The sequence below is a fragment of the Eubalaena glacialis genome, chromosome 3, assembly GCF_028564815.1.
Source record: "Eubalaena glacialis isolate mEubGla1 chromosome 3, mEubGla1.1.hap2.+ XY, whole genome shotgun sequence".
NCBI classification, from domain to species: Eukaryota; Metazoa; Chordata; class Mammalia; order Artiodactyla; family Balaenidae; genus Eubalaena; species Eubalaena glacialis.
Window position 1 is genome coordinate 65,112,305 of NC_083718.1, and position 13,867 is coordinate 65,126,171.

Genomic DNA, 13,867 nt, shown 5'->3' on the forward strand with positions numbered 1-13,867 from the left:
CAAAGCAAGTAACTAATATTTAAAATACATCCTTTCAGATTATAGTTACTTTATCATATGACACACTTGAAGTGAACATCAATTATATCTGCACACAGGAAATTTCTTTTCATTCTATTCCCATGCAGTGCATGCAGCTAAATATAGTTTGTGAAAAGCAACCCGCTTTATAATACTTAGCACTTAGAGTTCAGTTAAGTTCAAAGAAGTATTAACTGTTAATAGGAAAGGTGGTTAGCTGTGGAAAAAGAGGACCTGGCAAATTCATCATAAAGAAAAAGTAAAATAATGAAGGAACATACTGAATTACCTCATTATTCTATCACCTATTGTTGTTCCTCTGATATTAAATCTAGTGAAGGGAACACAATAACTAAAGTCACTCACAAAGACTTCAAAGAACCAAATATTTAAAGCATTAAGGCCACCACTTTCATCATTAATCATCTAAATCTAAAATACTTTTGTTTCCCTTTGTAACTTAGGGTATTATGTGAGAATATGTCATTCAACTAAATGTGTATGAGGAAATTAAGGAAACAGAAACACTCATTGAAGATAGATTAGAAGGAAGACATTGCACTTAATCCCTTTTATCTTTAAAAAAAAATTAGAACCTAACCCTGTTAGGTTCAGATTCATATTATCAATACCCTCCACTGGAACACACTAGCTCCCCAGGGCTGAGTTGCCCTTTGGGAACTAAATAATTAAGCCCTGAGCTGACTCATTTGTCCTAACCATAAGACTGTATAACCAGCAAGCAAAGAATAACAGAGCTTTTAACTCCCTAGGAGTTCAGTTCTTTCTCTATGATTACTTTTCCTCTGCAATTTTAATAAAGAATAAACTTGAATCACTAGAAATACTGAAAAAGTGATTATAATGATGACTAAATAGATGATAGCAAATTTACAGTATGCAAAGAATTTTGGCTTTAAAAATGAAGGCCATGTTCCATAGAGTCCAGAGTAGGTAAATGGAACCAAATTTCTATGCAAATAAATATTTTTTAAAAAAGTAACAGGCAATATAGGGTTAATATCTTTAATCTTTACATAAAAAATCTTTACAGCATCTTAATTGAGTCTATTAACTAAAAACTATTCAAGACTATGTGAGAACTTCTTCAGGAAGCTTACTTAGATACTTGTCTTTTTTTAGAGAGCAAAAAACCTCTTGGGTTTGGCAAGAGGAAGAGCTATCAGCCAGGCCATCATTCCGTTTACTAGAAGATGGATTTGGCGCTGTGAAAACAGTTTACATGAAGACCATCTAAATAATAAACCTGACCACTTTCCTTTCATTCCAAGGGCACCTGTTTGTTTCTAAATCCAATATATAAAATCACTAAGAGAAACACATACTACTTTCATTTATTGCTTTTTTTATACCATATTAGAAAGTATACGTTTGATTAATTATTTCTTTCTTCAATTTAGTTTCCATTTAATGTTCTGTGTTCCTGCTGTAGACAAAGTTAAAGGGGACCAAACGTGGTGATTCATAGATTTGACTGTTTTAAAGTTTGGTTACCTGTCAATAGAGGCATTCTACCATACACTATAGCTTGGTTTCTCTCTATAAGACTTATTTGCTATAAAGCAGGGATCAGCGAACTATGGCTCTTGGGGCAAATCTGGCCAGCTGCCTGTTATTGTAATGGCCCACAGGAGAATAACAGTTTTTACATTTGTAAATGGTTACATTTTTAAAATGATTATAGAAATGCCTACATAACTGCCTCCATTTTGCCTCTTGGCCAACAAAGCCTAAAATATTTATGATCTGGCTTTTTAGGAAAAAGTCTGTTGACCTCTGCTATAGAGAGTCCCGGTTATATTTATACCGAGACTAGCTATAGTTAATGAGCAGAGCATTCCATTTTAAAATACCTACATTAGTTGTTAAGGCCTTTATTTTCTAAGACATTTCCTTCTCATGCTTGTTCTCAGCTCAAAAATGAAAGCCTGGGTCATATTTATTTAACCAAATTATAAGAATGGAAATCTTTATTAAAAAATCATAACTTTGTGTTGCAAAGAACTGTTTTGATATTTTTATTAAATGTGTTGAAAATGGCTTAGCTATAAACTTTTTAGGTTTCATTTAAAAAATTAAATGTGTGGCAAAAAAATTATGAGATCCACTATGTAATTCTTCATACAAATTAAAGTACAGATCTAAGTATATACTCTTTTACCATTTTCAATTTTGGAAACATCTCTAGCCTAACCAAACTAATCTTGACTGGGTTTCTTAATGACCTTTAAGACATGCATCCTTTTAGTTGGGCATTTCATCCAAGTGTGAAATGTTTCCTTAGATTCTAAGAACCAAGTGGTATTTTTACAGTAGAGCTTTGAAATTCTTTGTCCCTTTGGAAATAGAAATTCTCAAAATTCATATGCCTATTTATAAGCTGGTAAATTATTCTTTTCATGTTCTGAAGAAGCAAAATTTCTTAAACTTTCTCTCTTTAGAATAAAAGTCAACATACCCATTCCTCCAAATTTAGAAGTAAGATAAATGGGCAGTTTTCTGAAGGATGAACAGCCCTTAGAAAGGTACAGGAATGAAAAGTACATTTTATATAGGTAGTTCAAGATTTAATCAAGATGGTGCTCAGGAAGTTAGGAACTATCAAAATTATTTAGAGAAAAGTCAGAAGGAAGATTTTCCACCATTTACAAATTTTTGGTAAATCGCTAGGAAAGAATAATGTAAATTTCAAAAGAAAACTGATGTAACTGCGAAACAGTCACTATAATCACTTTAGCATTACCTCAGTATGCACAACTTTGTGTGTGTATATACACACATATATACATATATAATATTGTATTTATTAAAACTGTTTTCCATGTTCTTATAAATGGCTTGTGTATCTGTCTTCTCTTTTCAGTAAATTAACTTTCTCAATGGGAAGAATTTTATCATTCTTCTGTTACTACTACTATGTCCTATAGAATAAAACAAAATAATACATAGGACAAACTAAGGTTAAATACCTAAACTGAGCGTACAGAATATTAAATAATATTTAGTTTAAAAAACAAAAAAAGCAGGGAAGCAAATGTAGACCCAGAGGTGGTTTCAAATCTGGACCTAACCATGAGAGCATGAATTCAAGAGTACATGCGTGAAGTGGGGGCACTTCCAGGTTGTTGTCCCTGATCACCTCTCCTCTAAAAGAGTCTGCTAGTCTAGTTCAGCACCTGGGTTTCTTGGGTCAGTGAAGCTATCAGGTGCCAATTTTGTGGCAGATCCAAACCTCAGGAGAATCCCTAAAACATATAAATCATCTAAGTATTATGAAAATGATAAGTAAGTGATAACACTCTATAGAAAGATACTATCATTTCTAGTCAGATAACCAAAATAAGGACAATATGCTGCAAGACATTTTGCATTCTCTAGGACCCACTCTCCCCACAAATCCTCCTTTCTCATTCATGTTACACTACTGTGTAAAAAAAAAAAAAAAATCTTCTTAGGTCTAGAATATACAAAATCCCTGCTTAGCACCTCAGTTTCCTCAGCTATAAAGCAGGCTAGGTAAAAGTGTTAAATAATTAGCCTAAAAAGAAGATGCTAAATAATTATGATTTTTTGAAAGTGTCTAATATTTACCAAAAATATATGATTTCTTATTTAAACAAACAGACCTGGTAAGTGACATGGTGCATTTTACTAGAAGCTGATACTTAAATTTTATTTTCCATTATGACCGTAGTATCATTTTAAGCTATGTAAGTACAGAAAAAAACCAAGGACATATGCTTGCTTACATAATTAGAAAGCCATAAATTTACGAACTTAAAATAATTATAGACTCTAGCTCTCCACCTGGGGTTTCAGAAACCATCAACTTGATTTTCAAATTGTGCTATGCTTGCCAACCTTATCTGTATACATCAAGCGGTAATAATATTGTAAGGGACTCCCTCTGGGTATGGAAAGAAACGAAACTAAGTTTTACTTGTCTAAAATATATACTAAGAATTTGAAGACTAATGTGTGGCAGGTAAAGAGAAGATGTTTGATTAGTCTCTAAATACAAATATAAGCAAAGATTACTTCCTCTACATTTAAAAACAGGGTCATTGCAAAGTAAACACGTTGACCAAATATGACTAAAGGAAGATACATATCTATCTTCATAGTTAAGAAAAGGCAGTTTCACTGAACTGCAAGCTACAATGTTCAGGAATTTTGCTTGTCCTCTGTTAGTCTTTATCCCTGTAGCCATTCTTATTGTAATTGCTTTTTAAAGTCTAAGTAGCTACACAGAATATCTTGGTTGTTTAATACACCTGTCATTTATTCAGTGCTTTCAATTTGAGACAAGTCCTTGGACCGATTGATTTTTTTCTAAATTTTGACAACAATTCTAGACAATCATAACCCCATTTTATAGATAAGGAAACTGAACCTTAAAGAGACATTAAGTAATTTGAATGATGAAGCAGCTAGTAAATGGTAAAACCAGAATATAAGTCATTATGCTCTTAATCATTATATAACATTGCCATTCTTTAATCGGAAATTAATCTTTTCACTTGACAGAAATGTCAGAATATTTTATAAATACCAGAACATTGAGCATAAAAATTTGTGATATGGGTTCTTCATGCTTGTGTAAGCTAGGATTTTAAAGATAAAATTTTATTCTCTGGAAGAAGACAGAACTTACAATGAGATATGATGGCACTGATTATAGAAATAGTTTTAGAAAAGTATGGAATGCAATATACTTTAAAAGATTTACTTTATCTACTAAAAAAATAAAATATATCCTTATGAACACATAATATGAAAAATGGAAAAAGTATATGAACATATTAGCAATTTAATTCTTTTCTGTAGTTATAATATTTGTTACTTGGTGTGATTTTTCATTTTTGAAATTGAGTTACTAAGTTTAGTAGAAGTCAGAGAAAACAATACTGTTCTCAAAAAGAGAACTTTATCACACTACCTTAATCCAGGGTCAAGAGAAAAGCAGAAAAACTGAACATTAAAAAAACCCAAAAACTGATAAAGGCCAGGATGTCTACAGGGCAATCTGACAACTAAATATAACCCTAACTTCATAAATAACCTGTTGGTCATTCTCAACATTCCTTTCTCTTGATCTGTAAATTGAGGACCAAGCCTTAGTGCTGAAGATACAGAGCAATGAGACATTTTATTCTCCTCTTAATGCACAGTTTGCTCAAAGAATGTAATATATGAAATTATTTATAATTTAGAAAATTCTATGAGTTTATATGACTGAGACACCCTTAGAGGAAGTAACTGTCAAAAATGGAGAAACTCCTTTATGTGACTTCAAACAAAGGCTTGTGAATTATACTCTTTACAGTTCATGTTAATTAAAAATTTACCAACCTATCACCAGGTCCTGCTCGATACCTTGCACCTGGGATCAGCACTGGGTCATCATCACTGTCATCTGTGTCCTGGAGAGCAGAGTCCCTGGCCAATGTTTCCTCCTGAGCCAAAGGCCCAATGGCTTCTGTTTGTGATTGAGGTTCGGGATTGCTGGTACTCTGACTGGTAGCACTTTCAGTGCTAGTTTGATCTGAAGTTCCTGGTTCCTTGCCTTTTTCAGACAAAGTGGATTCTTCTGGAACCCCACAAGGGCTAACAAGATTGAAGTCATTCCTTTCTCCTGAACCGGAATCCAATGGCTCAAAAATAAACTTATCTGATTGTGCTGTCAGAAAATAAGTAGTAACAATTGGTCATGTTGGCAACACTAATTATTTAATCTAACTTCAGAGCTGACACAGACAATTTCTAATATCAAGTCTAATCCCTCTATATGAAGGACAAAATTCCACAACACATCTATTTGGAAATGGCCTCTAACTCTGGAGAGACTAATACAGATTAAGGCTTCTTATTTTCCTATATGAAGGAATTATCTAAAAAGAACAAGACAACTCACCTATATCTATACTGTTCTGAACTGTGCTTTCTGCAGACGCACCTTCCTGAAGTGCTGTCACATCCTCTGATGATTCTTCAGGAGCTTCTGGGAATTAAACCAAATTATCATTAAATCCTAATATTTTTTTTTAGAAAAATAAACACCAATTTAATACTCCAGCTTTCTTATATATAAGTAGTTCTTAACCCTTTTTGGGTCGTAGAAACTTTTGACACTCAGATAAAACCTCGCCCTGCCAGTGTAATGCAAACACTATGTATGTACCCACAAAACTGTAAAACGCTATCAGGAAGAGATGTGCAATTCGGCCCACTGCCTCTTCCTAAAGCCTATGTGTGGACCTTCATGAACTCTATGTGAAGAATCTCTGCTTTAGATTATCCCTCACAACTGACATTCCTCAATCTTGCTTTTTTTTCCTCTAAACTTCAGAGAATCTAAACTTAAAACTGAGTATTTTTCTGCCCTTTTGTCATGCATTTGGTCTAATTTGAACTATCATGAACAAACAGTAAAGTTAGCCCCACCATAAATTCTGTTTGGCCATTGAAAATACTTATTTCTGGATTTAATTCCAAGACCCATGAAGGATCAGTCTTTTTTGTTCCTAATTGGACAGTTGCTTACCAGACAGTCATCTTATACATATTTTATTCTTGTTAGCTCTGTTATACTGAGGTATGTATTCATTTAATGAAAAACAATTCATTTATTCCTTCATTTATCAAGTATGTACTGAAAAATCTACTCTGTCCTAGGCTATACTAACCCCTAAATTTCATTTGATGATCACATAAAAATATTCTAGGAAAGGGTTCTAAAAACATACTCTAAATGGCACTTCTTGTATGAAACAGGATTTACTCATAACCTGTTTAAATTTTATCCCTTTTTTCCCTCCATAAACCACCTATACTCTTTGAAAAAATCATGATAGGTACTCTGTATTTCACTGCTAGGTATAAAAATGGTAAAGATAATTCAAACCAACATTTATATCTAACATACTGTCAGTACGATGACCATCTATCTTGGCCACTGTGTCCACAGAGGGGAACTGTGCTTTACTGTCATGCCCCATCTTAAATGCTTAAGGTCCTTACCTTTTGCATTTGTTATTTGTTTATCAACAGCAGTAACTGGACTATTACGGCAAAAGTAATTGATTAAAAACAAGAAACAAAACTGTAGCACTGAGGTATCAGAAAAATAGGTAAACATCCAACACTGGGTTTTGTCATGCCAAAAACAAAATTAACACCTTACTTGCTTCATTCTCTCCTTCTAATGGTTGCGTGGAGCTCTGTGGGACCAAGGATTCCTCCTGATCCTCAGATTTGCAGTGGCTCCCATTTCCTCTAGAACTTGAGGCAGTACTGCTCCTACCATCAAGACAAGATAAGTGATCCCACCAAGAAGTTAATAAACATGAACTTTTAGGATAATTTTTATATTTTACAACTAGAGAAGTTGATCAAAAAACTTGACTACAAATAAAATACAGGATTTATTATTTTAATAGTACTTGAAAAACATCACTTTAAAAAGTCTAAGTGATTATTCTAATCCACTTTAATATTTAAAAAGAGATTTAAAAATATGAAAGGACCGCTTCTTCACTGGTTTGATGCTTCTATGACCTGATATATATTTTTACAAGTCTCTCTATTGAATTTTAACTTAATTATATAATCTCTCTTCTTGTTCTCACTACAGATGGTTCACCACATTCAAATTCTTAATGATTTTACAGACTGTGATCATAGGCCCTTTTAGACTTTGTTGCTCTAGGCTACTTTTAAATTAATACTTGAAAAGAGGCCTGGAAATTTCTTTGGTCTTTGAACTGCCCTCTGGACCCTGGACCACTGCCAGTTCTAGATTGTTGTTCAAATATGGCAAGTGATTGAGCACCATGGTTTTGTAGAAGGATAATGTTTTCTGTTTTAGTTTTAATACCTACCTGATGATGATCCTAATTCTGTTAGAATTTTTAGCTAGAGCAGAATACCAGACCAATTTAAATAAATAATTTTCAATGAACATTCTGTGACAAATCATGACATATATGTAAGAAGGGGATTGAGTGGGAAGGAAAATAGAGGAAAATGTATAACAATCTGACTAAGATTAAAATTAAATTCACAGAAATGCAACAATTCCTTAAATTTAGTATAGATGTGAACAAGAAAAAGAAACTGAACAGCTACAGTAACTTAAAAAACGTTAATTATAGACAAACAGCAGTGACTCAATAAACAATGCAAATTATCATGGAACTTTTGTCAAAATTTTATAAAAACCTTTTTAGGTTAATTGCAGAAGTCAATTTGATTTTTTTAAAAGGGCATCCATATATAATATAGTTTTAAGAAAAATGTATATCTACATGGGTATATGAGCAGAGAAAAATGTCAGAAAGGATATTCACCAATGTTAAATGTCATCTCAGTAGGATTACTGTAAGTGATTTTTTTTCAATTTCTCTCTAGATTCTGATTTTTTTTGCAATGAACATGTATTTCTTTTTAGCCAGAAAGAAATGCATAGCAATTTTGGTAAAGAGAAGCCAATGTGATATACAAATCTTTTTTTTTTTTCCATTGAGAAAGCTATGATACAGGCTTAAATAAAATGCTCAGTGTAGAATAGTTATGATAATTAAAACATTATGGCATTGATGTAGGAATACAGAGCCATTAGTGGAAAAGACAAAGTAATCAAGTAAATACATTTAGCATGTGTTAATATGGCATTTTAAATCACAGATAAATGACTAGATTGTTCAATAAATGGTACTGGGACAAAGGAAAAGCCATGTAGAAAAATTGAGCTATAAGCTCTACATCATACTTTATGGTAAAATAAATTGTAAAAGGATTAAACATTTTTGATATAAAATCACAGAACTATAAGAGGAAAACAAGAAGAAACTTTTCCCCTAATCCTGGGAAGGACAAGGAGTATTAGCTCACAGGCTGAAACCATAAAGCGAAACTACCATAAGTAAACTGAAAGACAAACAACAAACTGGGAAAAATATCTGCAACAAATGAAAGACAAATGATATTATCCTCACTTAATTCTATAATATATAGCTCTCATAAATCAATAAGAAAAAGATAAACACCACAGTAAAAAACTGGGCAAAGGATCTGAAAGGCAATTTATTAAAGATGACAATTGTAGCTAACAATTATTTAAAGCCTATCACGTGCTAGTCAACGTGCTAAGTGCTATGTACTTTTTCTGCATGTTCTCATTAAATCTTCCCAACAAAGTCTGAAGTAGGTTCTATTAAATATGCCCTTTTTCAGATGAGAAAACTGATATTTAGAGAGGTTCAACAGCTAGTCAGGTTCAGAGCCCAAGCTCTTGGTCAGTGTGCTCTATTGCCTTATCTGGATCAAAGAAACTAAAATAAAAGCAAGACACCGTGCTGGCACAGATGAAAAAGACTGCATACTCTTTTGAATTTTTTTTTTACAATGAATACAGAATACTTTCATAATCAGAAAAAAGCTAATTACATTTTTGATAAAGAAATAAGAGAATATAATTCATGGTCAGTTTTTAAAGAAGGAAAAGTAGCATTCAAAAGAAGAGTGGGACTAAAGATGTTTGGTTAAAAAATGTTCAGATGAGATTGTTTGTAAGATATCAGTCCCTTCTGTACAGAAACATGAGAATAGAAAAGACTTAAGAATAACTATGACAATCTTCTGTGATCTTAAATCATGTACTAAGAAAAAGGGCCATAGATATCATTATTTTTAAAAGTTGAGGTCAAACACTAGAGTTCATAAAGAAATTCTATTAACTGTACCTTCAAATACATATCTAGAATCCAATCTCTTCTTACTACCTCCACTGCTCCTATCCTGGTCCAAGACACCACTACCTCTCACCTTGCTTACTGCCAAAGCCTTTTAACTGGTCTCCCAGCTTCTACCTAAGGCCTATTCTCTACACAGCAACCAGAGATATCCTTTATCCTTTTAAAGACCCTTCTCACTTACCTGGCTGACCTTATCTGCTACTACTCTCTCCTCTGGTCACTCTACTCCAGCTACACTGGGTTTTTTTAAAGATCCTTGAACATACTAAGACTGCTCCTGCTTCAGAGCCATTGTACTGGTTTTCTCTCTGCCTAGAATGCTCTTCCCCCAGATATATGCACGGCTCACTCCTTCTTACCCTTCAAATTGTCCAAATGTCATCTTCTCAATGATGCCTACCCTTTCCCTAGGTCTCCCAAACATCTTTACCTGTCTTATTTTCTTTCACAGCACTTAATACCATCTAACATACTATACAATTCACTTATTATGTTTATTGTCTGCCTCCCATACCTAGAATGTAAGCTCCAATAGGGCAGAGTTTTTTTGTCTATTTTTTTCACTGATGCATTCCCAGTGTCTAGAACAGTCTTTGGAATGTAGAAAGGTATTCAATAATATGCGAAAATCTTACTTAATCAAAGAGTTTAATATTTAAAAACACACAGAAACACAAATGGAAACCAGTGAATTGGAATAAATAAATATCATATATCAACATATAATTAATTATATATTAATAAACAATATATAACTATATTATATATTATTTATAAGCAATATTATATATTATACTAACATAATATATAATATACAATTAAATATGCTAATATAATAATATATTAATTATATAGGATAATTAATATATTGGTTATTACATGATTAATATAATCACCCTGTATTAATCACATATAATTATATTAATATATAATTAATTATATATTAAGAAAGATTGTATTATCTATATATTAATTTATATAATAATAGTAATAAATTCAAATACAAAATTTTGGGTGCTGTCTCTCTCACACAAAAGGCAATGAGACAGTGGCAAAGAATTTAAGAAGCTCACATAACTAGATTTTTTTTTTTAATGTAAGATTTAACTAGATTAAATGAGCAATAAATATAATCAGAAATGTCATTAAAAAGAATCTATACAACTATTAAATAAAGTTCAAACTCACCAGTAATAAATTAAATAAAAACAAAAATTATTTAAAAATCAAATATATATTACAAATAAATGAATATACTGATATTGAACATTGGCCTGGAGACAGCAAAACATGTACTTTCATATGCTGCTGGGAGAAATGTAATAACAGATTATCCTTTTGAAAATAATTTTGTAATATCTTTCAATCTAGATATAGTTTATTTCTGGAAAAATATCCCAAATCAATAACCTTAAAGGTAGGAAAAAGCTTGTAAACAAAGATATTCATTATAGTTTTATTTGGTAAAAATAAACAAATAAATTCACTGCCTAATTAAAGGGAAATGGTTAAGTAAAACTATGGTACATCCACTTGATGGAATCTATTATACAGCTGATAAAATAATACTTATGAAAACTAAGTAGTATTGTGGGAATATTTACTATACAGTTAACTCAAATAAATGTAGGGGAGAACTGAATATATTAGGTATGATTAAAATCATGTTTTAAAACTCAAACCAAAAATATATATGTATATATACACATACACATACCTTTTACATAGGACCAAGACTGCAAAAAGCTCCAAAATGTTAGGTTTATTAATTTTTGCACTAGTGGTCTATTGGTGATTGATTATTTTTATCTTTTGCATTTTCTATCAGAAGAAATATCCCAGGACCAGCAATATTAGTATCACCTGGGAAGTTTTTAGAAATGCAAATTCTCTGACTCCATCTCAAACTCTGAGAGTGGGGTCTAGTAACTGTTTTAACAAGCTCTCCAAGTGATCCTGAAGCACACTAAAGTTTGAGAACCAATGTATTATTGCAAAACAAAGATGATGAAGTGCTAAAAATAATATCTAATACAATCCTACAAAATGGCTAAGAACATCTTCACAAAAATATTAACTTACCATTCATCTGTAAAGTTCAGTTTTATTGTGCTTGTAGTTGTTCCTTCTGTGCTGTAGTGCAAACTTAAAACTGGTTCACCTGTCCCTGGTTTGGGGCTCAGCTTTTCATTATTGTTATCTGAAAATTGTGTTTAAAACATTTGAAAAAATTCTCTGAAACCAATAAAAAGATGACATTTCCTAAAATTTATAAAACTTAAATTAGGTTGTCCTTGTCATAACTCTTTCTCACATCTGTTATGGTTCTCACTTAAAGTTCAAAGCAAGTGTTATAGAAACACTCTATATTTCAAAAGTGGCATTGCATCATTTTCTAGCTTTGTGTACATGACTCCCTTTGATTCAGATGAAAATCACACACATTTGAGAACCATATTTAGTTTTTAGGGAATCAAAGAATATTAACATGCAATGACATACTTTATAAACTTGGTACTTTTATTTAATGGAACGCTCAGGATCTTTTTCTTCAGTTGCTAGAGCATCAAGAATAACTATCATTGGCTCCTTCAGAAACACTGAGAAGTAAGATGCAAGGGCTCCAAAAGAAGTTTAGTAAAAACTTTGCTGCAATTAAATGCTATCAAATTCTTTCTGTTCTTTCAAATTCATAGACTTATAATCTAGGGAGGGATTACAGCCTGTACACTATTGGGAAGGAGGCGGGAGAAGAAAATTCATTGTGCTCTGTTATTTTCTAAAACTCTATGTTATAAGATCGTACGTTTTGGTATAATTCCATCCTCTTCTCCTGACTAATCTTGCAAGAAATTTGTTTTCTAAATTATGGAAAGGCAATTCCACCTGAAGAGTCTATAGGTGATAATCATAATATACATCCATCTCAACATATAAAATCTTTGTAAAATGGTAATAAATAAGAATCAAGAAACGCTACAGAAATGGATACAAACCACTTTGAAGTCACCTCTCCCCTCCCCCCCAAAAGGAGTACATGGATATTCAAAGACAAATTTGAATAGGGCTTTAAAGTTTTTTTCTTTTTATGATGAATAACAGCTTGGGGGAACATTAAAATGTATAAGGAATAAAAACTGCTATATAATCAAACATGTAACATTTCTGCCAGTCGCTTGCAGAAAGGAAACTCTTCTGTGTCATAATTGTTTTCTCGATACAAGTTCAAGGACTTGATATAACAGTACTAAAAATAAGCTTTCTGTCTTGAAAACAGTATCAACAAAAGCATTAAAAACTTAATGAAATCAAAATTACTTAGGATTTTTGGTTTATACTGCAATGAAGGACATATCTTTTTGCATTCCTCTTGAAGACGGTGGAGCACTTACTAAAAGAGAATCTGATAGAAACTCTGCTCTAGCTTTTACCCTGTGAGAGGACAATTAACAAGACTTAAAAATACAGAACTGTAGCAGAAAGGAAAAAGGATTCTCCCCAAGAGATGAGAAGCCAAGCTGATAAAACTCAGGATTATCAATTCTTGTGTCTTCACTTCTAACTCCTGAGAAATCCTCTCCTATAACACTAATTGCTATTTGAAAATAAAAGTATGAATCAATTATAAAGCTGGCCTACCAAATGATAAATTCACTTTGTTTCTGTACTACTTTTGTTATGATTATGTCCTTGATATAAACAGCTGCTGGAAAAAAAATTAACAATCCATTACGACTTTCAAAGATTCGATATTACATTCAATGTTTTAGAGGAGGTATTTTACCAAATGGCATTCTGATAAAATAACTGAATTAACATACCTTTAACTTACATAAAATTATCAAGAACGGGACTTTTTTTTTTTTGGCTGCGCCGCATGATTTGTGGGATCTTAGTTCCCCAACCGGAGACTGAACCTGATCCCTCGGCAATGAATGCCAGAGTCCTAACCACTGGACCACCAGGGAATTCCTGAACAGGACTTTAAAAATATCTGTCTTATCCTTGACAATCTTTGAAAAATCTGCTGTTAGTCATTTGTCCACATATAGTTTTCCCTTATTCTTTAG

The 13,867-nt window shown here is 32.3% G+C and overlaps 1 protein-coding gene across 4 annotated transcripts in view; it reads right to left on the minus strand.

The window, feature by feature from the left end:
• Positions 1–13,867, minus strand: part of DCAF6 (DDB1 and CUL4 associated factor 6) — a 166,001-nt gene that overhangs the window by 37,429 nt on the left and 114,705 nt on the right. For all 4 annotated transcript variants that reach the window (XM_061183138.1, XM_061183137.1, XM_061183136.1 and 1 more), the window contains 4 exons: positions 11,880–11,997; positions 7,226–7,341; positions 5,957–6,043; positions 5,395–5,722 (listed from right to left, as the gene is read on the minus strand). In XM_061183138.1, coding sequence (XP_061039121.1) covers positions 5,395–5,722; positions 5,957–6,043; positions 7,226–7,341; positions 11,880–11,997 — 649 coding nt within the window. The remainder of the gene's footprint in view (positions 1–5,394; positions 5,723–5,956; positions 6,044–7,225; positions 7,342–11,879; positions 11,998–13,867) is intronic.